We start from the raw sequence: 23,084 nt of genomic DNA on the forward strand, positions 1-23,084 counted from the left end.
GGAAATCGGAACTCGCGATGTTTGGTATATCTAAAACATGCTATTGCAAATGAAAACAACTTTTTATATCCCTTCCTTTTTTTAAAAAAAAAACCTTATTGACACCGCTGCTTCAGATGGAATGGAAACGGATAAGGGCGAAAATACGCTTTCAGAAAGGTAGCATGTTTTTCAAATTTTTATATGTGTAAGAATTTTACAAAGATTTCTCAACACTTTAGTGAATACATTATAATTCATAACACATAAATTCTTTTTTTATGAAAACAGAAACATTAAATATTGTATTGGTTTTTAATATTTAAGCTATGCTCGGATGCCAGATACCTACAGTGAGTAACCACACCAAACTGAATACTTTCTGACGTCATATACAATTAAAATCTTGTTCAATATCTTGATCAACAGAAACACATTCAATTCAAAAATGAAAAGAAATTGACAAATATGGAAGCATCTACTTTTATCTGCCTGAGATCAGCTTGTAAGTCTTCAATTTTATCAAGGTTTTTAATTTTCAGGTTCAAAAAGGAGACGAAGGAGAAGAAAGAAAAATAAACATCATATAGGTACAAGTAACACATCGTTCTACAGAACATTCAATAAAAACATTGCCTTTTGAAAATAAAAAATGGAAATGGATACACAGGTGTATCTAAATATTAATTTGTAAAATATCAATTCACGGAGATATGGCTGAAATGTAGTACTTTTAATTAAGGAATCACTTTTAAAGCTAAAATTAAATCTTTATATATTTGATTATTAAGCAAACTTTAAAGGTATGAAAATGCTTGTGTTTCAAAATTTCCGAAAACCTCTTCCATTTCACTCTCTAATTTAAAAAAAAATATTAAATGATAAATCGTGGAAGTAAAATATATTATGCTTAAAGTATATTTTTATTAATTCTTTAAATGCTGTACATATTGATAACACAAAGGGCCCGCATAATGACAGTTATGAAATAGATATTATTGTAAATTTACCCTTGAAATATGGAAAATCTGGAATTATAAAATAAAAATAATTGATGAATGTCGTCAATCTAATAATACAAGGAAACTAAAATAATCATACTTTTTGTTCCATACAAGATTAAATCAAATGAGCGCATTGTTTTATATCTGCTGCCAAAAATCTCCAATAGATTCAGAGGTGAGAATAGAATATTCTTTACTCCTTAACATCATAAAAAAATTGTTTGGTTTATTATGAAAAGTCGTTTTATTAATTTGTTTTTAATATTTTCAGACGATTTTCGTGTGAAAGGAAAAGGAGGAAACCAATGAGGAAATACATATACTTCTATCCAAGAGAAGGTTTGCTTACTTTGTAAAGTTAAGACACTTCAATCAATTGTATAAAAAAATTAAAATGTTTTCTTTTAATTTATAAACCATGCACAATATAGTTTTAAAAGAGAACAAAACTGTGCACTGTATATATTTTCGTAGAAACCATTTAAACTACTGTTAAATATTCGTTGTTATCATCATGTAGTCTTCTTTCACGTCCTCTTTCAGGAGGAACAGGGCACTGATAACCATCAGAGTCAGTGTTTCCATCAATTTCTCTACTAGGATGCACACATCTAGGCAAACTAAATGATGATGTCTGATCCTTCTGCAGAGGATGTGTGTCTAACTCTGAATTCAATGAATCTTCCTCATCGTTTTCAATGGTTTCGTACGGATTTGCCTCAGTTTGTTGATCTTCGTTTTCGGACATTGTGCTTGACTCAGGGACAGAGATTTGAATTAAATTTTTATCATATGCAAGTGCTTGTATTGGTTCGTAATATACAGGGACATTTTGATTCCTTAAAATATCATTTGAAATAAGTCCTCTTCTTTTCCGATATTTGTTTATTGCATAAATAGCCGCTACCGTTAAAAATACAATTAATCCTATCGCGAGAATTTGGTAAACCGGGTCATTAATAAGTAATTGATCAGTTAAATTGCTTTGGAATCGTTTATTACTGAAAATATCCGAGGAGGCAGTTGGATGTGAAGAAGAATTGTAAGATTTGAAGATTGTTATATTCATAAATGGCGTGGGTGCGGTGAATCTTTGATTCGGATTACTGGTAGAATATATGAAGTTTGTAATACTCTGTGTGCCTCTTTTAACCTTAGAAGAAGTAGATTGAAATGATGTGTGCCTAACGGTTGTCATATTTTGAGCCACTGTAGTGGTTTCTCCAGTCGTGTTCTTGTAATATGCTGAAAAAGATATATAAATAGTATAAAAAGTTTTACCATTCTACTATTTTTCTCTTTTTAACGTCTGGTTGTGTTTTTTATATATATATATATATATATATATATATATATATATATATATATATATATATATATATATATATATATATATATATAAAAGTATCTTTTTCTCTCATACTTGATAATAAGCCTTATTGAGATAAATGTGTTTCAATGATGCATTTCTACAAATAGAACATTCATCAAGGAAGTAATTGTAATCGTATTATTACTTGAAATATGTGTGCATCCGGTTTTCCTGTCACAGAACTGTTCTTCACATAAACAAAATAACTGGCAATTGACACCATAACTTGGATATCTGCATTCATAGACGCAGTTAACTCCAAAATAACCGGGTTGACATTCTGAAACTCATAAATGGAAAAAATACGTCTGCTTTTTAACTTTATAATTGTAGGCTATTTTTTAAACTCTGTTTAATAAAAGATGTATATATATATCAATACTAGTATGAAAATATTTAAAGCAATATGAGCTGCATTTTGAAAATTTTATATAGCTGTTAAAATGTGTTTTGTGATAATTTTGTATGTAAGTGAAACCTCTAGTGATCAATTTGATTAAAAAATACAGAAGAAAGACCTATATACAACCCAAAATACAGTTTTATATAAGAAATCATTATTGTACAGGAAGACAGTTATATAATGTTGATTCAATCAATGCTTATAAATAGTTCTTCCATCACAAATATGAGCATTAGAAGCTTACCAACGTTTTCCTGTCATTGGTATAGATATTTACAATTTAGAAACAAAAAAAAATCTTACATCAACGATGCAGCTCATATTGCTTTAAATATCTTTTTGCAAGGTTTGTGGCGTTTACCTTTCGAACAGCCTGAGACCACGTGACAGACTGATTGATCACATTCGCAGACATGTTGACATCCCTTGCCATAACTTGGGTACCTACAAGTGTGTGAGCAATGTTCTCCTACGAACCCAGGGAGGCATTCTAAAAGGAAAACATTTTCAATTGTCTACCATAAAATTGATTTTATTAAATAGATTTTAAGATATTTCTAAACAAATGATAGTATGATCAAATGAGTCACAATTTTGTATATGTAATAGGAAACAAACTATCAACTATCTTTTTTTAAAATGATGGATTGAAACAGAAATATGTCTTTTATTTCAAACTGTAGCTGATAATAATTGTTTAAGGCAGGTAATATTTCAAGCATTATAAAAGAAAATTCAAACCTTTACATTTTCCACTCTGAGCATATCTACAAAACAATATACGAATTATTGATGAAGATATTGTATACCTTTATAGTTGAGGCAAGGTTAAAATATCATACGTTGTGAGACAAAAGGAAAAAAACAAATCTTACCCGATACAGTTCTTAATGGAACAAATCACAATCTTCAACGTAATGCAAAAAATATACAAGAATAGGGACATCTGCGACTGCTTCATTTTTGTTGAGCAATTATCAAACATCGATTTCCTGTGTATCTTTGAGTTTTCTTTTTATAGAAAAAGGAGTGTCTGCCACAATTTTTTCAATTGCTTTAATTAAACAGGAAGTTCATTCTTTTGATAATTAAAGTGTATAAGTACAATAGTCATGGAATTTATAATTCATTTTAAATCATAGTACAATTACAGAGTAGAATATTAATATACACGTATCGTCTCGTTATCTTTTAATCTTCCTATCGTCAATATTGCATGTATAATCAACTACAATATAAAGATATATACAAGTCATTTTGAAACGTAATTTAGAAAATATCTTACAGACTGCCTAAAGATATTTAATTATACATCTTAAAATAAATCAAAAGATGCGTAATTAAACATTTATTTTCTTTTTCATTTTTAAACTACAATTTACGCAATTGTACTGAATTTGCATATATAAACAAGCACTTAATATTATTATGTCGTTCGTTTTGTTAAGATCACATAATCGTTTGTTTGTTTATTTGTTGTTAAAAATCCCCATAGAAGATTTTACATAGTTGGAGATGCAACTACTTGCCGGTGGAAATGTGCAAATGTTTACCGATACTTGACATTCAGAACCATTGGGTTTTGTGAGAGCTATGCTGCGACATGGGATGCTTTCTTCCTTAGGAATGGTCTCTACGTCCCATAGCTTGATTCGAACCCGCGACGCAAGAATTAGCTCCTTACCCCACTACTCTCGGAAAAACATTCTACCGCTGCGCTTTGCGGGTGAGTGTGTTTATTAATGATTTATACTACATGTTTTTTGTAATCCGACAGAAAATGTTCAGCACGTCCAGTAGTGTCACTAGTTCTTCTTTTATATCCCTAAAGATATAATCATGTGATGTTGATATTAACTTTGTTAATTGACATTATTATATGATCGAATAATTTCCATCTCTCTGATTGGCTGAGATCCAACTATGTTAGAAAAATACTACGTTGTATTGACCTGCATGTGACGTTCCAGGTCAATACAAGGATTTATTTCCTCTACATTGATCTAAAAATAGATTGGGAAATTCCAAATTGATACAAATTGTTTTGGAAAGCTATTTAAACGACTATGATTTTTTTTTTCATGTGAACAAAACATAAACGAATATATATTTTAGGGTGAGGGTGGTAAGAGGGGATGCAGGGACCCCCCTCCAACACTTTTACTGAACAACAATTTTTTTAAAAACTTTTGGCAGTCATTTTTCCTGATAATACTCCTTCCTTTCAAAATCTATCCTATAAAAAAGACTGACCTGATACATATTTTTTTCATGGCAACTAAAATTGATAAAAAAAACATTTCAAATTGATACGACTGGTAAGGTTTATTTACATTTTAATTCTGCTTCTCACTTGTATTTGGCTAGGACTTAATTAATTAAATGCAAACAAGTAATGAGCTGTATTATTTTATCAGTGAATCATATAATAAAACAATTATTGCTGTTTTTTCGGTCAATACAATGATTTAGCCATCTTCGAAGTACAATATTCACCTCGCCCTTCGGGCTCGGTGAATATTGTACTCCTCAGATGGCTAAATCATTGTATTGACCTCAAAAAACAGCAATAATTGTATACTATTGGTTGGTTATTTATTAATTTCATAATGGTTATGTGATTTAACAAAATCTTAAGCATATATATAAATGATTCTGAAAAATCAAACTGTATTGATAAAAAACATACTCTATGCGCCGTCGAGTATTCTCACCGATATATTCATTTCCTTCCTTTATCTAAATTTCAAAATTATCGATCAGTATGATAAAGGCCGTCATAAAATATTTGTACAAGAGTACTTTATCTCAAAATGAGAATTAAATCTAAGTGAATTAAACTCAAAGCTTTTTGTGATTTATACAAGGGTTGCACTAGATTATGGTAGACTAAGTATTTTGTTTTCATTAAAGTCTCATGACTGTCCTTTGCTTCATCATCTTTCGTCTTTTGCCTCAAGTAGTATATGTACTCTGTATTTATTGTTTTATAAATCAAAGGACATTTTAAGCCTAACTTTATTCTTCATGATTCATTAAGAAATAACGAAAATGATACTACAAATCTGATTTTTTTTTGTAAATGTACATGTTACATAGGTTGTTCATTGACTTTGACAAAGAGAAACATTTGATTCAGGAAGAAAGTTAACAACATAACTCAGATAAAACGTGAAATCCGTCAGAATTAATCAAAATAACAAAGTTTTTGATGTATGTTCATTGTCTCTTTCGATCCCTTCTAGTTAAGGTCAATGAATGTGTCAATTTTAAACAGCTTTACTTGCAGGCATTAATTGGAATTATTATTATGTACTGTTTTCATGTTGAAAAGCCTCATCCTCTTCCCCTAACGACACACATTTTCCCAATGCACTTGTTAGAATCTTCGTTATATAACCATTTAAAGAATTTATGAGTACTATATACATTTTCCTGCCCTGCATACGTTCTAACGCATGATGTCATTTCAAAGCGTCATAAAAATGTTTGGATTCTCGTTCATCATTTTTGTTCCCTCCCATCTTTATGATTTTGAGAGTGTCATTGTAATCATTTTCAGCATTGCCTTCATTCTTTTTCTCTTTGTCATCGCAAGTTTCCTTTTCGTCCAGATCCTCATATAAATTTTCTTTCATGTCCTCATAATCACACGTAATTCTTTTTAGCTCGACTTTTATATTTGGCATGTTGGTATCTTCTCTTCTATTTCTCAGACAGGTGTGCTTTACCCTTTTCCAGGAAAACTTTAACCCAGTGGCAAGAAGTATTAAAGAAAGAGCAACCACGGCACCAATGAGGATCGTAGTTGTTTGTAATTCTGACTTTGATTTGTTTGGTTTATCCATTGTCTCTTTAGCAGGATGTGCAGTTTGGTTTGGGATTAGCTTGGATTTTAAATCAGCATTGTTTCTGGCTGAATTCAAACGACCTTCAACAACTGCATTAAGACCTTTTCGAATGGGAAGGTGCACTACAAGAAAGATAAAAGAGAGCTTGATGAAAGTATTTTTCATGCATCTGTGACTCGAAACTGATAACTTAAGCTAGATTATAGAAAGTTTATTCTGGAACGTTACAATAATTATTTGACCACTGATACCATTTTAAAATATATGCACGCAGGTTAAAATACTAGATAATAAATAAAAAAAATTAAATATGAGAAACATTAATTGTTTGATATACATGTTGTAATTTGATATATATATATATATATATATATATATATATATATATATATATATATATATATATATATATATATATATATATATATATATATATATATATATATATATATATATATATATATATATATATATATATATATATATATATATATATATATATATATATATATATATATATATATATATATATATATATATATATATATATATATTAAAAGTTATATTTAACAATACAGTATTTATTCCAACCTTTCCCCTTCTTGCATCCTGTAGAAATGTCACAATATTCTTCTCGACAGTTGCACTTGTTTTGGCATGATTTACCATAACTTGGGTATCTACACGGAAATGAACAATTCAAACCCATGTAACCCAACGGGCATTCTAAAACGCAGATAAATCTAGATTAATATAGTAAATAATATTTTTTCTACGATTTTGTGAGAAGAATACAAAGATAAAGCATAACAGTATAAATTAAATTTAGCTATTCGAGCTTCTAAGTTGAAATTTGTTGAATTATGCAATTTGAAATGTTTTCCTAAAAGTGTGCGAATATAATCATTTTTAGTTATCTTAATTCATTAGTAATTCAAATAAATAACAAGATACAATTTACTTCAAATATTACTCAACCTTTCTTGATATCTTTGTTCTTAATTTTTTTTAAATAATACAATATTAATAGATCTAGAGGATTTTGCTAGGATTGTCTTTTGATTTGCTGTATCAGATAAACATTTTATGAATTATTCTGTAATTTTTCATACCTTTGCATTCATTCGACATCCCATCGAAAAAGTATCCGAAACAGCACATTTTTTCATTGTTCCTGCAAATAAAAAAAATCATTTTTGTAGCACAAGTAATGGGCGTAATCTTTTTTAGCCAGTATGTACAAACGGAATAAATTAACAATAATAAAAAGAAACATTTGGTATTAAATATAGTATTGATGTTTCTTTTATCATTTTAAACTTCTAAGTATCCTAATAATATAAATTTTCATTACGTACGGTTGGCAACGACCGCTCACTTTATAAATATGACACAAAACAATTAAATAAGCTAGACATAATTTTGTTAGATATGCGTTCATTTCTGATCTAAACGCTAAACTTCATAAGCGTAATTTAAAAAAGCATTTGCAAAATAATGTAAATCAACAAAACTTTTATATGGTTTTTTTAAATTTAATTAGATCACGTGACTTTAAGAAACAAATTCTGGAAATTTACTTCCAAATAAGGATGTGTTAAGGATCAATTAGACAACAGCTGATTCAAAAGAATTCAATCATATAGCAGGCTTTAATTTCATCTCGTGAAAGTTCAATATTATAAAAGTTGTTTGAAAAAGAGAAAGTATTTATTTCCTCTATAATATAAAAGCCGATGACACCAAAAGTAATGTTACCTCTCGTAACTATTGATTACGAATAACAAGTATTGCTGTACATAGATTTTAGAATCGAGTCTCTTGAACTCTCTGCTTTTTAAACTTAGAGAACGTGCTTAACTCTTTTGTTTTAAAAAGGAACTTAAAATACACCTGGTCTTGTCGAGCTTTCTTTAAACTTGTGATTTTTGATAATAAACATGTTTTACAATAAGATAGTGACATTATGATGAATTTTAATCCCGTCCCCTTATTTTTCATTTTTATGGAGACGCCACCACTTGCGGTTGAGAGCTGCAAGTATTTTTCTATATTCTACACTCAGAGCAAATGAACAGGGATTTTCATGCCAGCACCTATTACGACTAGGAACCTCGGTTTATACAGTCTCTTCAGAAGGGGTGGTCTCCATGTCTCAAGTTGGAATTCAAACGTAAGGATTAAGTCCTTACTCCGCGATTCTAAAGCAGACGCTCTTAGACTAATCACTGCGTCTCGCAGTCGACTATATTTGAATTGTAAAAAAAGTTAGCGGATTCAAATTGAGAGCGCTCTATATAAACTTTAATTTTCATTAACGATCAGAACATAGTTTCACACAAATATCTTTTCAGGGTTAAGATATAATGTTAAGAAAAAGTACAGCATATGTAAAAAGCAGGTAAAATTGGAAAGAGATAACATGCATAGGAAAATAATACGTTTTTACATACTTATATAACAGTATCTAAATTGACGCGCCATCCATCGTCGAGTAAACCGGCGCTGCATGGACATTAAATCAGAAGAAAATAAAATAGAAATAAACTACATGAAAAAAAATAAAAAAGTCAATGTCATTTTCCAATTTCAATTCCTTTCTTTGAAGAATAAAGTCATATGATATAATTTATCAATTTTAAAGATAATAGAAGAAGAAAAAATTCCTTTCCATATATTTTATGTTCAAAAAGGTAGTAAGTCTATTGATGTTTTACATATTTTGTTTTTTTCTTAAAGATCTGTGAAGTCAATGACTTGATGTAATTAACTCTTAAAGTTCACTTGGGATGGATACAATTTTAAGTGTGCATATTGTCATGATCCATAATGTTTCAGTATATTATCACAAAATCATAACATTTATTTAAAACTTTTAAAGATATTTCCTACAATAATTGCTTTTGGATTGACACCACAAAATGCATTTAGGCGATATTATAATGTTGAATGCTCAACTATGAGGGAGAGGACATTTATTTCAAGCATACTTCTTTGTCTCTCTATAGTGTTCTGATTTGGCAACCTACAAGTTATAATTAAAATTCTTTCTTGTCTAAACCCCAATTAAAACAAAGCATGGAAACTATTAATCTACCTAAAATTCTGCTTTATTCGTCGGGTTTTTCGAAGATAACTGAAAGTGCATGCATTATGACAATTTGTAAGACGCTTATTTATTTTGTTAAGAACAAGCGATGTTGGATATTCAAATAATTTTGAATATGCAAATTAGCAATTTTGAAACCCATCTGGCTTGAATTTTATTTCTCCATCAAACCGCTGGAAAATACAGAGTAAATATAAGAGGTTAAGATTACGAGCAATGATCGATCTAAAATATATATGAATACTATTACGCAATGCTAAACATGTTAGATCTAAGAGGGCATGAACCTCAGTCCCCAAGAAAATTCTTGAGATGAGATCAAGTGCCTGTCTAGGAGATGTACATGTAGCAATTGTAATAGTTACTGAATGTTTCTTGTTATTGGAAACTTATTATAAAAAGACACGATTTTTTGAAGCTGGAAGCTTTCTTTAAAGGGATATTATAGCTTTTGTAGATAAAAAAAAATATTTCGTAATTAACAGTATATATTATGGCAGCGAAACATTTCAAGCCAGCGTTACAAGGATTTCTTCCCGAGTGTGATTCACTCCGAAGGAGTCAGCCTCGATTTAATATATACCAAACACACTTCTTTTCTGCTCTCAGTTAAATTTTGTGTCAGCGAGGTCTTTGAGCCGGAGGAGATACATTTTATATAAGAAAAGGTTATAAAGGATTGTTTTTTCTTTTATTTTCTAAACTTTGAAAAATGTATTACTTTCATATGCCTTTGCCAGTGATAAGAAACATCATATTTTCTTCAGGCAGAGGTTATCTTGGTCTCCAAGAAGTTCAATATTTTTTATTTTGGAATTATGATTGGTACTAACATGTAGCTATAACTGTAAAGGAAGTAATTGTATTTAATAGCTATAAAAAAAAATAAAATATTAATCATCTTATTTGCAATTTACTCTCTTATGTGTATGATTTAACTCAGAAAACATTTCGGGCATAAATTGCGTCACACCTTCTTTGTAAATCCCTCACAGCGTAGCCTGAGTTCCAAAGAGGAAGTGTTTATCTGTATTGAAAAGAAGTGTTCATGTGGAATGGAACAAAAGCTAAACCCATTTCCCATCCATGCTGTAGGTTCATATATATTAAAAATGTCTTGCAGAAACAGTTAGTGAAAGACTTATCATTAGCATTTTATATAAAACTAACGCATGGATGGAGAAGAACATGAAGTTGACAATGATGATTGATGAATCAAAATAACAAACAAATAAGCGGAAGAAAATTTCTGTTACAGGCACATGGGTCAATTTTTTGGAAACTATTTTTTGTTTCATGAAGATATTATCAAAGTGTTTCTACAGTAAACTTCAATATAAGGCACATATTATTGGTGTCCTTTTTTGACAACTAAATTAACTAAGAACCACTCAATCTTTTATTTTAAATTACATGTAACTCTGTGTTCAAAATACATTTGATCTATAAATTTACAACCATACATTACCAATCAATATTTTTCGTTGATTCAAATATGACATATTTTGCAGTGAAAAAATCTCGTCTATTTATCAATCAGTGAAATGTTTTGAACTTAAAAGTCTTTTTCTTTTGTACAAATAGTAAGCTATTTGTAGATAAAAGTTGTTTAATAAATAAAAGGGCAAATTTAGCTGTTCTGAAGTGTAGAATATGCGTGAACTGAATTCCCCATTATCTCACTTCCAAAAGATGCAAATGTAAACATATACACATTATCTCCATCCCTTGTGTCTGTATTATCGAAATCGTTTCCCAGAACATCGGTTGTCTTTTTCTCCGAATTTCTCTCTCCGCAATTTCCAATTTGCTTGTCAGTTGTATGCAAGTCCTCAATGAAAGGTTGTCCATCTACCTTTGTTAGAATCTGTGGGGGTAAATCTGAAGAACGCTGGACGTCCATATTGTACCATTCATTTTCCACAAGGACAGAAGCTGCAGCATTCGGTTCACTTAGAGTGTTTTTGTTCTTTAGATGGAGAATTAGAATTCGTGTTAAAAGCAAAAATAGAAAGAAAACAAATGCTATCGCTATTATTATTGTCGTTATAATGGATATTGATCCCATGATACTTATTTTGAAGTAAGATGAAAAGTTTTTCTTCTTCAAATTGGTTGCATTCACTGCAAAGATAGTTAAAATTAAATCATAATAAACTGTTGTGCATGTTGTATACTAGACATATAAGTGAATATCTGAACATCCGGAATTTTATTTCTACGATAAAAATCTTAAACCTTTGAACTGAATAAAAAAAAAAGATAAATCAACAGTAAAATTGTTGTAATTCATTAGATATAAAGATATATTATGGGAAAAGAAATAGAAATAACATTTTATGCTAAGGAAAAATCGATAACATAACTAAATTAAAATAAATTTAAAATGAAATTTAATTTAAATCAAAATTGTGATCATCTATCAAATTTACCAATAGAGTTATTTAAACAGCCATTTCGAAAGTCGCAGTGTTCTGCCCCACAAAAGCATTCATGTTGACATTGTTTACCAAATCCAGGGTAACGACATGTTCGTGAGCAAGTCTGACCCATATATCCAGGCAGACACTCTTTGTGAGAAAATGAAACAAAGAAATGAATAACAATTATACAACAATATTTCCCCAATTTACAAAATTTATGTTTTATAAATGACTACCTGCTAAATTAAATACCTTTACATGCCTTCAAATTCTTGTCGTAAAAATATCCGGAGCATGTGCAAATTCCTTCTTCATTGCCACTATTAAAATAAAAATAAACATTAAAATAAATTGATATTTTCGAAGGAAGCACAAAAAATGGAGTCTTTATTTAATGCAGAACACCTGGACATCTGTATGAATACTTACCTTTGACATGCAATGCTGAAGAATAAATGAAGAATTAAAACCACAACAGAATTTATAGATAAAATTTCCATTGTTAATTCAACGAAAAATTAAGTCATGTAAATAAATTTATTTAGCAAATAGTGACGCAGGCCTTTGAAAAGGATATTAAACGGAACCTTGAAAGGAAACAGAAATTATAATCCAAAATCAAAAATAGCAAACTTAAAAATAATTGCAACTAATGACCTAAATTTTATATTGTTGAGTTTCCCAAAAACGAGTAAACCGATTTTTTTTCTTTTTATGCATCACAATAACTAACTGCATTTGTCAAGTATCCATTCAAAGATTATCAGATTATGAATTCTCGTAATATGTGTATATATTTTTTAAAACTGATTTTTTTCTGTTTAATTATTCCGTACATTTGCTCATTTATTGGCATTTTCATACTCATTAGTCAGTACAAATTACCGTAAAGACGAGATATATTGTTATTGCCAAGAAGACAATTATAATGGACAATCTGCTTAAGTAAATTTTGCAACTCGTATTTAAGTTAAGAATGTCTGTTTTCTTAACAAGAAGCCCAATGTTGACCATTACTTTTGCCTTTCAGTCAGTTTTATTTTTTTCTCTGAGGTCATCTCATCCATTGGCTTACATGTAACTATGCAGCAAGTGTTCACAACATTTGGCAAAACTTCAACTGTTGTGTATCAGTATTTCGTCTCGTCGGTGAATAGATTTTATTAAAAGAAATTAGCCTCCTATTTTACATTATTTCTCTTCTTTTTGATCAAGCACATATTTCGAGTTTTCATAAGTAAAATGCTTACATAGCCATTTTTTAGCATATATTAAGTGATACCCTTCTCTTATCCAAATCTCCATCTATACTACTGTATAAATACAATGATACTTTCACGGAATCTTTATGACAGTGTGCCGTTAAAAATTCCTATTTTACTTTTTGGTCAGATCCTTGATTCGTGTGTCTCATGGTAAAATATAAACTTTGCATTTCTAATCTTTTTGTGAGATCGGTGTTCAATGTACCTACTTGGATCAAAATAAACACAATTAATTATAATATCATTATGCATTATTATTATATAATTCTAATAAATGATATAATTGTAAGAAAGAAGAAAGCTGGATATATACTCTTCCTTTGGAACATTGACCAGAAGGTCTACAATGGATTCGTTCCTATCTCATTTAATAAAATTTATGCTACATACTATTTTGCTACTCTCTCTTTCTCTCTCCTGCTCTATCTCTCTCTTCAAAGATAAAACGGACTTGTTGAAGTAATTGATCATGATGCTTTTTACACACTTATCAATCTGTACCCGAATTCGCATGTTAGAAATAAATGTATTTTTGGTTAATGCAAGTGTATACATGTGTTAAAGTTTTCACAGAAAAAATATCTGCATTCTCTAGTCTATGGGATTTTACAATTTAAGTGTACTTGTATATGGTTTCTTAAGAAATGGTCAACCATAATGAGATTTGTACTCCAAACATACTCCAAACTCACTGTAATTTTTTTCTCCTGTAGTCACTCTTTTCGGAAACATACTTTGCCTAAGAACACGGTGTGTTAAAAAATAATGGATATTTACCAATATATAAAATATTGTTGGGATTTAAAACAATAAAAATTGTAGTTTTGTCTTGACTGTGATACAAATCAAAAAAAGTAGCTCACCAAATTCTGGTCATTTATTGTGGCAACACATCGAAAATTGATTGTGATCTGTATTACGTTTTATTCTATAACTTTTCACTCATTTTGAGAAGTCATAATGTACCAGAAAAGGGATTCAAATTTCGGTCTTTCGTTACCATTATAGGTATGACTATATTTGAGTTAGGAGCGATCTTTATCACATAAACGCCTGTCGTGACAAAGGACATTTTTCAAAATCTCATCCAAAGAAACAACTTTCACTTCAAACCATCGAGTGCATGCGGGAAGAAAACCCTTGCTCCTTTTTTCATCAAGTAATGTCAATCGCTGCTGAGATTAGAACACTGTTTTAAAAAGAGAATTCCCATCCTTTTTTTTAGCAATACATGTATGAGTAATATTTGCATATTTTTAAAAATTAAAAAAATAAATTCTATTTACTACAAAAATAAAATAATCAACATGAATAATTTCTTTTGTTTTATTTTCTTTAAATATACATTACAGGTTTTAAAGAGACTTTTGAATTCGTTTCTTTCGAAGATTACCGTATAAGTGGAAATTTTAGCGAGACGCAAATTTAGCGATTTGTCCTTAAAAACTGGTAATTTATTTTTAGCGAGATGTTAATTCAGCGATTTTAAAATGTACATTAAAGAAGCTAAAACAAATAAATTGCAATTAATTTTTAGCGATATTCAATTTTACGATCTCGGCAACCTCGCTTATAATGCCAAAATTAAATCCTCGCTAAAATTTCTACTTATACGGTATTTTACTGGACGCTTGTATTCAAGACATGAGGTGTGTGGATTAACAATGCTCCAATGAATATTCCAATTGATCTGAAGAATGATCTAATCTTCTGTTCTGTTATATGTTCCGTCGCTCCCTATGACAATAGCATTCTGAAACATAACATAAGAAAAGAAAAGTAAGTAGCACTAATGAATATTTATAAATTTCAAATGTACATGTATATGTGTAAAAGATATATATATATATATATATATATATATATATTGTTCAATGCATGGATATGGCTTTACAAAATTTTGCCTGGGAAATGTAGATCAATGTCTTATAAAGGAAGAAAATATTTCATCAATCCAATCAATTCAATACCGACCCACCCCCTCCGCTAAAAAGTGCAAATATTTTCTTCTATTCTCATCTTACAAATGTATGTTTACATACCTCATAATAGTCATACATGTAAACACATAAATTATATCTGAATTAATTAATGTACCATATTCCTATTAACATGATGACTTCATATTATTAGTCTTAGAATATTTTCTTTCTGATTGAAGAATCTTGAACTCTGACAGTAACTGTTTTTATTTCATGAACTGTTTCTTTTTACTTTTATCATTCTAGTTTCATGAAGAATGTATTTTACCTGAGTGGATACATGTATATAATGTGTCTTCCATGAACAATGTCTGAAGGATATAACTTTACCTCAATTAAATGAACAGTACTGTTTTCCAACTGTATTTTAGGTGTAAGTGGTAACGGCATTCCTTTTCTCCCGAGCTCTATAACATTCAAATGGGACATTTTCAAAATCATTTTAGGTTTAACCTACCATATTAACAAAGTAAAAGGTTTAAAATTTATTTCAATAATTATAAAATCATAATCTACCGTTAAGGGCTGGTTCTACCGTTGTCACCACTGCACTCATTAGTATAAAATTTACCGTCTGCATCTAAAGTATTTAAATGAAAATCATACAAAGGATATGATTTGATAAAATCTGAATTTCATCTTATTAGGAATTTGAAGCAGTTTTAAGGATATCAGATCCTCAAAAATTAATATTTGATTTAAATGCATCAAAATAAAGCTTGAAAATGATTTTTTTTCATGCAATAATTTTTATTTTGTTCATCTTTATAAGATTCAAGGTTTTAAGAAGTCTTACAAAAGGTCTTATTAAAGTTGACATTTGTACCCTATAAAAGGAAAAATACAGTTTTAGAGAAATAAGATTTTCTTGAACTCAGCCTAAGATACCAATGCTTATTAGCATGATATGAATTTAAGAAGTGATTTGTGGTTTCTTGCAATGATAGCAAAATCCTTTTACACTATGTATTCTACAATACATGACGGAAATAGAAGACAAGCAAATACCCAATAAGTATAAAAATCATGACAGTTTTCCTGAATGCCTGGATACCTATCGTTTTTTAACCTAAGATATATTTGTTGATCAATTTGTAATTATGAAATGCATTGCTGAAATAACCATTCCCTTTTTTTGGAAAAATAGTGGAAATTTGACAACTTTCCCTTTATAATATGATGGACTTTAATCTTTAGCTTAAAAGAAATGTTGTGGATAAATTTACATAACTTTGTGGATTCAGAAATACTTTTAGGAGTGTTTTTGATTTCTTGACTGCTAATTTTATAACCTAAGAATCGGACTACCTTAAGATATTTTTTCTCTTATAAAACACAAACTTTTCCTGGGAAAACTGTTGATTGAAAAAGAAAAGAAAGACCTGTGTCCCTTCATTACATGTACCGTTTTAATGCCCTACTACAATTAGCAACTATAGATATATAAAATATATATAAGTTATTTAACAAATTAAAGCAGTCTTTCGAGAAAAATTTTGATACTCAAGTAAGAGTGTCACAAAAACTGTTTACTACATCATCAGTTTCCGATATTGTTGATTAAAACCACAGTGTGGTAATCTGGAACTTCACGTGATTGAAGAAATTTAACAGTAAAACTAAGTGAAATGCAGCTGGGTATATGATAAAGATTTATATCGAATGTTTATGAAAGAAATATATTATGTAGTTAATCCAAAGTCTCTTTTTGTCATTAGAATAAAAAAAACTTTCAAACACTTTTTGAAATATTTGAAATGAACCGTGTCACCGGCCTTCATCAGTCGTGTTCGTGTTTATTGAAATGCATAGCAACTCAACAAAAAACAACGTATTATGACGTCACAATGAAGATAATCACATAAACATTTTGATACACAAAAATGTCGTTAATCACATAAGGTAGCTAAACACAGTTTCGTATAAAATCCAGGGGGTTTTTCCCAGAGAGAAGCATGCTGGGTAGGGATTTTCCTGCTATTTATAGGAGTTTAGATGAAAGCTGCATCTTTTTTGTTTTTATTCACATAAAGTAGAGTCTAACTTAATATTTAAAGAAAAAAGTGTGCATTCATTTTTAGAAAAAAAATTGTGAGATTTTTTAATAGGGGGAGATAACTCCCAAAACATCCTGTTTTCACATGTGCAGAGTCAATTAGCAGGAATGTAGCTCTTTCAAGAGGTGGAAAATGTACCCTAAAAGCACACTTAAAGAAAACCTGAGGACTTGTTCTGTGAAACGCACATAACTTATTTTATCAGATTTTTTCTGTTTTTGTTGAGCAGGGGGGTTAAAAATGCATAGGTGCACTGAAAATGGATGCATAAACAACCCAATATCCCCCATATTTCAGGTGTCAAATACCCCCTAGTAGTAATTGATGAGTTAGATATTTACAAACTTCACAATTTTATCTTTCAATTGATATGCAGAAGTCTATGTAACAAGCCTCCATTTTATTTTTTATAGGGGTCAGTTTTGCTTGTCCCTCACCAAGTAACATCCTGATAATCATCCTGATAATCATACATAAAACTGTGTTTTGCACCCTAAACGTGTTCATATGTACACATTAACTCGAATGACGTTGCCTGCATTACTTAGATATTGCAACAAAACAACATATGGGCTTATTTACATAACTTTGAATTATAAACCTCTTATTTAGCAACGTATGGCAACGTATCACTATATTTTAATATCATATCATGTAAAACCAACATACAGCTTCTATACTAAGCAAAGAAAATCTAAATCTGAATTTTGTTTTCCGTCAAAGCTACACATATTTCACCATCGCATCAATAATTATACTTTATAGAAATGGAATAAGAGTACGCACTTGTAGATTTTCTTATATTCAAAAAAATGCATAAAATCGGGAAAAGAACAGGAACGGTCGCATTCAGGATGCGGAAATTTTGTAAGATTTCGGTTCAGAATAACTTTGTAGTAGACAATGTATTTTCACCATATTTTCATTTCCTGTTTTTATAGTATGCGAAAGCCAGAACAATAGACTGTTTAAAAAGTAATATAACAAACATTATCACCATCTATTCCAGATTATAAACTTACATCAAAACCGTGGACAGTTGACTCCACATTTTTTAGATATGGCCTGTAAAAACAAAAAGACAACAAAAATATATATTTAGGTAATATAAGTTTGAGGTCAAGTTTATAATTAGTTTTACATGTATATGTATATACTCAACTTTTTGCAGAAAGCTTTAAGTAGTGGATATTGCTTTTCAGTTTGGTGCAAGTTTCAAGTTTGAAAATTTTCGATATGTTTTTGCTCGTGTTAAATAGGACTGCAAAACGGCATCAGGGGCATTGTTTAAGCTTTTATCATACATTAATTTATATCAAGATTCAATCATGTCAAGTTTTGTTTTTCCTGGCTGGTCCAAAATAAATATATGAATTGCTCAGTAAGATATATGCGAATGTCAGTGTAAGATATTGAAAAAAAAAACAATTTTAACGAAATCATTGACTGTGTTTTAGGGTAAATTGCCTTTTGCCGCACTTTTAACAAAACTGTATCCACCGACCCAAAAGTTTCAGGCAAGCAGTCTTGTTGTCATATCCAACAAAGCGCACGTTGCCTTTGTATTTCCTATAAATGAGTTTCGCTACTCAATTGTAATAATTATGTTATTTCTTTACAAAGCTCCTGGTCAGTCTGTTAGTATCTGTTAAATAAACACTTACTCAAACGCAACTATTTTCCCCTGAAAAATTGATTTGGTCATAAAGACTCTGATTCGCATATCAGCATTCTGCAAAAGAATCAGTTTTAATTACCAAAAAAACACGTACTGGATATAGACCATATATTTGCATGAAAATTTCAAAAAAATTATACTCTAAGTCATTTTCTGAGACTATCGAATGCTCATCAGTTTAAGTAATGTAAGTGGGAGTTTTGAAAATAATCTACCTATTGTTTCTAAAACGAAATATTTGCACTTTTATCTATTTTTGAAACCTGTCCTGGATACATATAACTTACTCCATCAAGTTTAGCAATCAGTGTAGAAATGTTGCTTTCTGGATTCCGGATGTATGCAAACATTACTGTATAGAATTTTATCACCGCCAAATTCTTCTCAAACGTCACATTTGGCGTCTCCAAACTGTAGATGTCCAAGTCCATATATTGATTCGGATATTTCTCTTCGAGCTTTCAGAAGAAAAATCAATATCGAAAACATTTATCAAATAAGTGTAAACTGAGGGTTAATGATTCTCTGAAAAGAGCGATAAAGTAAATTCATGTAACAAACCTCTGGTACAAGACGCCCGACACAAACTTTCTCTGTAAATAAGTAAATAACAAACCTCTGGTACGAGACGTCCGACACAAACTTTCTCTGTAAATAAGTAAATAACAAACCTCTGGTACAAGACTCCCGACACAAACCTTCTCTGTAAATAAGTAAACAATAAACCTCTGGTACAAGACGCCCGACACAAACTTTCTCTGTAAATAAGTAAATAACAAACCTCTGATACAAGACGTCCGACACAAACTTTCTCTGTAAATAAGTTAACAAGAAACCTCTGGTACAAGACGTCCGACACAAACTTTCTCTGTAAATAAGTAAATAACAAACCTCTGGCACAAGACGCCCGACACAAACTTTCTCTGTAAATAAGTAAATAACAAACCTCTGGTACAAGACGCCCGACACAAACTTTCTCTGTAAATAAGTAAATAACAAACCTCTGATACAAGACGCCCGACACAAACTTTCTCTGTAAATAAGTTAACAAGAAACCTCTGGTACAAGACGTCCGACACAAACTTTCTCTGTAAATAAGTAAATAACAAACCTCAGCTGGTACAAGACGCCCGACACAAACTTTCTCTGTAAATAAGTAAATAACTAACCTCTGGTACAAGACGCCCGACACAAACTTTCTCTGTAAATAAGTAAATAACGAACCTCTGATACAAGACGTACGACACAAACTTTCTCTGTAAATAAATAAATAACGAACCTCTGGTACAAGACGCCCGACACAAACTTTCTCTGCGCAAAAAGTATTTAGTCCAGGATTGTCTTTGGAAAGCTGATAAAAAAAACTACTTGCATTGATCATTTTTTTCTTAAAGTAAAAAAAAAAACTTTTGTTTTGATGCACCTTTCTTTCAAAACTCACAAAAGTTTCAACTTGCCCACAATGCCTTTTTATGTAAAAGTCCAAAACTTTTGATAAATTTTGAGTGTCTAATGATACATTGACCTTATAATTAAATTCTTTTATGAAAGCATTTGACCTTTATTTTTCAGAATAAAGATAAAATGTAAGATATAAAAAGACGTTTATATTTGATATAAAAAAATTTCCAATCGGTATGTTTGTCTTCCATTCTGTCCTTGCCAAAGAAGCATTCTTCGTATATACTATCTCTGTTCATTATTTCAAGTGTAAGTGAACACCACTAGATAAATTATGATTAGGAATTACAAAAGTTATATGCCATAAATCATTGAACAGAGAAAGGTTTTATCATTGGTGGTTTGAGTATAAGTAGTTCATAGCGTTAATTCTTTTATTACAAATGTACATATGTACAAATGTCTTGGTTTCTGAGTTTTTCGATCACTTCTGTCCAAAAGCACACGTATTCCTTTAAAGATTATTCGGATACCCTTGCTTCTGAATTCATTTTATCTGTTAAAAGTAATATAAATATAAAATACATGGTTACTGTCTTGAAATATAAGCGATATTTGGGCGAGGGTAAGAAAACGTGATAGAGGGCGAGGCTTGCCGAGCCCTCTTACGTTTTCGACCCGAGCCCAGATATCGCTTATATTTCAAGACAGTTAACATGTATTTTGTTTATCCTGCAACATATTTTGTTACTTTTTAACGTCCAAAACTTGCTACTTTCGACAGATTTAGGCACATCTCTGCAGTTGAAACTATGACGCCATGGCGTAAACATTGCAATATACATGACGTCACAATGCGTTTAGAACGTCGGAATACATGCACGAGGCTTTATTAGGGCAGTGACCGGATAAAGCTTTGGTTTATTAGGTTACCTTTATTAGGTCAATGCAAAGGGTAGTTGCAGGATAATACTTGATATCGCGATTACTTAACTTAGCGGAACTCTTTCGCGGTGTAGGTAAGAAATGTCTGTTGGGTGGGGACAAATGTGCTATTGAATACAATACAAGATCGATAATTTTCGAATTTATAAGGACAGAAAAGTAATAAAAAAAACCTGATGGATACATTGCTAAACAATCACTGAACCAGCCTTATTAATTTTTGAGAGGAGCCAATCCTAAAATGTTACACTTTTAACGATATTTTTAACTAAGTGGACTCTTCTCATTAAATTTTCATTGAAAATTGTCACATTTTAAAGCTGATAAAATATTGTAGCCTTTCCTTATTTGACAATGTACTATTTGGAGTACAGTTCTTAACAAAACATTGTACTTTCGGCATAAAATTGATCAAATCATTCGATTGTCACAATTATAAACAATGCCATGAGCCCCCAGTAATCTCGCAAGATTTGAGGCTTTTACGACTCCTCCGCAAAAGAGCGGTAATAAGTTAGATCACTGCGAGGTATTCGTGATGATACGTATTGGCACACATATCATATTTTTAATTGATTTACTATCTCTACGGAATGCTCTTTCTGAAATTCTATCTTTTGTAAATTATAAAACAAAATCAATGTTTAGAGTCACCGACAAAAATTAGACCAAAAAAATATTAACTATTCACTCTTTAAAATTAATTTATATATTATCAAAACAAATTTTATGTTCAATTTAAGCAACCTAACTATTTATACAAATGTAGGATGTACAATAATTCAATGATCAAGTAAGACATTGCCATATCCTTCATGTATAAAAAGATTTTTGAAAGGTACATGTAAATGAGTATTAAAAAATTGTGACCATCTTGGTTCACACAACTAGAAATTGTCGATCTTTTTATTTAACAATTGTTTTTGCCTTTCGTATGATTTTATATCGAATTTGAAAGCTTTCAAAACCAGGTACTCAAGTATTCTGAATCTAAAACAGTGACTTTTTTGTGTTAAAGTTATGCAGTATACAAAAATTATAAGTGTCCAATTAAAATGTTTTGGCTGGACTGAATAAAGCGTATAATTCAACAATTAAAAAAAACATTAATGATGACATATAAAAGTACGGAATTTTTGGTATAAATAGTATTAGTGAGAAATCTGAGGAAACATTTGGTGCAAATGTTTACATGTCTTATTATTTGCATTATTATATGCAAAGGCACTAACCTTCTCAGGGGTGATTTTATAGTGAAGCATTCCATGTGTTTGAATTCCTTTGAATAAAGATCGAACCGCCTCTTTAGAAATCCAGATGTACACAATTTTTGATGATTCATTGTGTAGGGTATAACTTACTTTTTTCACTGCTATTCAATGTATCCATAGACGGGAACCATAGTACGTCACCCTTAAATTAAAAAAAAAAGAAGATTTTCTTATCGGAATATGATAAGTCCAAGCCATTTTTGTTTTCCATTGAATATTATAAAACCAAGGAATTCTGATTCAACTATGCCATGCTCAATTTTTCCTCGTTCTTCAAAAATAGCATAATGATAAAAAAATTTCAATCCTAAAATCTTACTATGATCTGTCCTTTTTATTATTTT

At 30.3% G+C, this 23,084-nt stretch overlaps 3 protein-coding genes and 1 long non-coding RNA gene across 6 annotated transcripts; 1 reads left to right on the plus strand and 3 right to left on the minus strand.

The window, feature by feature from the left end:
- The first annotated feature begins 73 nt into the window (after positions 1-73).
- LOC134252141 (uncharacterized) lies at positions 74-1,647 on the plus strand. The gene is made up of 5 exons (XR_009988907.1): positions 74-159; positions 307-332; positions 522-569; positions 1,255-1,322; positions 1,527-1,647. It is a non-coding gene; the product is annotated as an uncharacterized LOC134252141 (long non-coding RNA).
- LOC134252140 (uncharacterized) lies at positions 1,329-3,756 on the minus strand. Of its 3 annotated transcripts, none has more exons than XM_062734579.1 (5): positions 3,634-3,756; positions 3,500-3,525; positions 3,120-3,248; positions 2,501-2,635; positions 1,329-2,228 (listed from the first exon to the last, which is right to left on the minus strand). In XM_062734579.1, the coding sequence occupies exons 1-5, from the start codon at positions 3,741-3,743 to the stop codon at positions 1,465-1,467; spliced, it is 1,164 nt and encodes a 387-aa protein (XP_062590563.1). In that variant the 5' UTR covers positions 3,744-3,756; the 3' UTR covers positions 1,329-1,464. The 3 variants fall into 3 exon arrangements, with proteins under 3 accessions (XP_062590563.1, XP_062590562.1, XP_062590564.1); XM_062734578.1 differs by having other exon boundaries at positions 2,501-2,641; XM_062734580.1 differs by lacking the exon at positions 2,501-2,635.
- Positions 3,757-5,790: 2,034 nt separating this feature from the next.
- On the minus strand, positions 5,791-13,919 carry LOC134252147 (uncharacterized). The gene is made up of 8 exons (XM_062734585.1): positions 13,797-13,919; positions 12,394-12,526; positions 12,151-12,288; positions 11,350-11,842; positions 7,968-8,069; positions 7,722-7,783; positions 7,201-7,335; positions 5,791-6,731 (listed from the first exon to the last, which is right to left on the minus strand). Exons 1-8 carry the CDS (start codon positions 13,917-13,919, stop codon positions 6,223-6,225), a joined length of 1,695 nt encoding a protein of 564 aa, XP_062590569.1. The 3' UTR covers positions 5,791-6,222.
- Positions 13,920-14,990: 1,071 nt separating this feature from the next.
- On the minus strand, positions 14,991-22,880 carry LOC134252148 (BPI fold-containing family B member 4-like). The gene is made up of 8 exons (XM_062734586.1): positions 22,702-22,880; positions 20,403-20,474; positions 19,411-19,581; positions 19,110-19,177; positions 18,468-18,510; positions 15,905-15,968; positions 15,719-15,795; positions 14,991-15,159 (listed from the first exon to the last, which is right to left on the minus strand). Exons 1-8 carry the CDS (start codon positions 22,729-22,731, stop codon positions 15,109-15,111), a joined length of 576 nt encoding a protein of 191 aa, XP_062590570.1. The 5' UTR covers positions 22,732-22,880; the 3' UTR covers positions 14,991-15,108.
- Between the last annotated feature and the right edge of the window lie 204 nt (positions 22,881-23,084).

Source organism: Saccostrea cucullata, unplaced genomic scaffold (genome assembly GCF_032062105.1).
Source record: "Saccostrea cucullata isolate Sc308-1 unplaced genomic scaffold, CSIRO_AGI_Scuc_v1 ctg1609, whole genome shotgun sequence".
NCBI classification, from domain to species: Eukaryota; Metazoa; Mollusca; class Bivalvia; order Ostreida; family Ostreidae; genus Saccostrea; species Saccostrea cuccullata.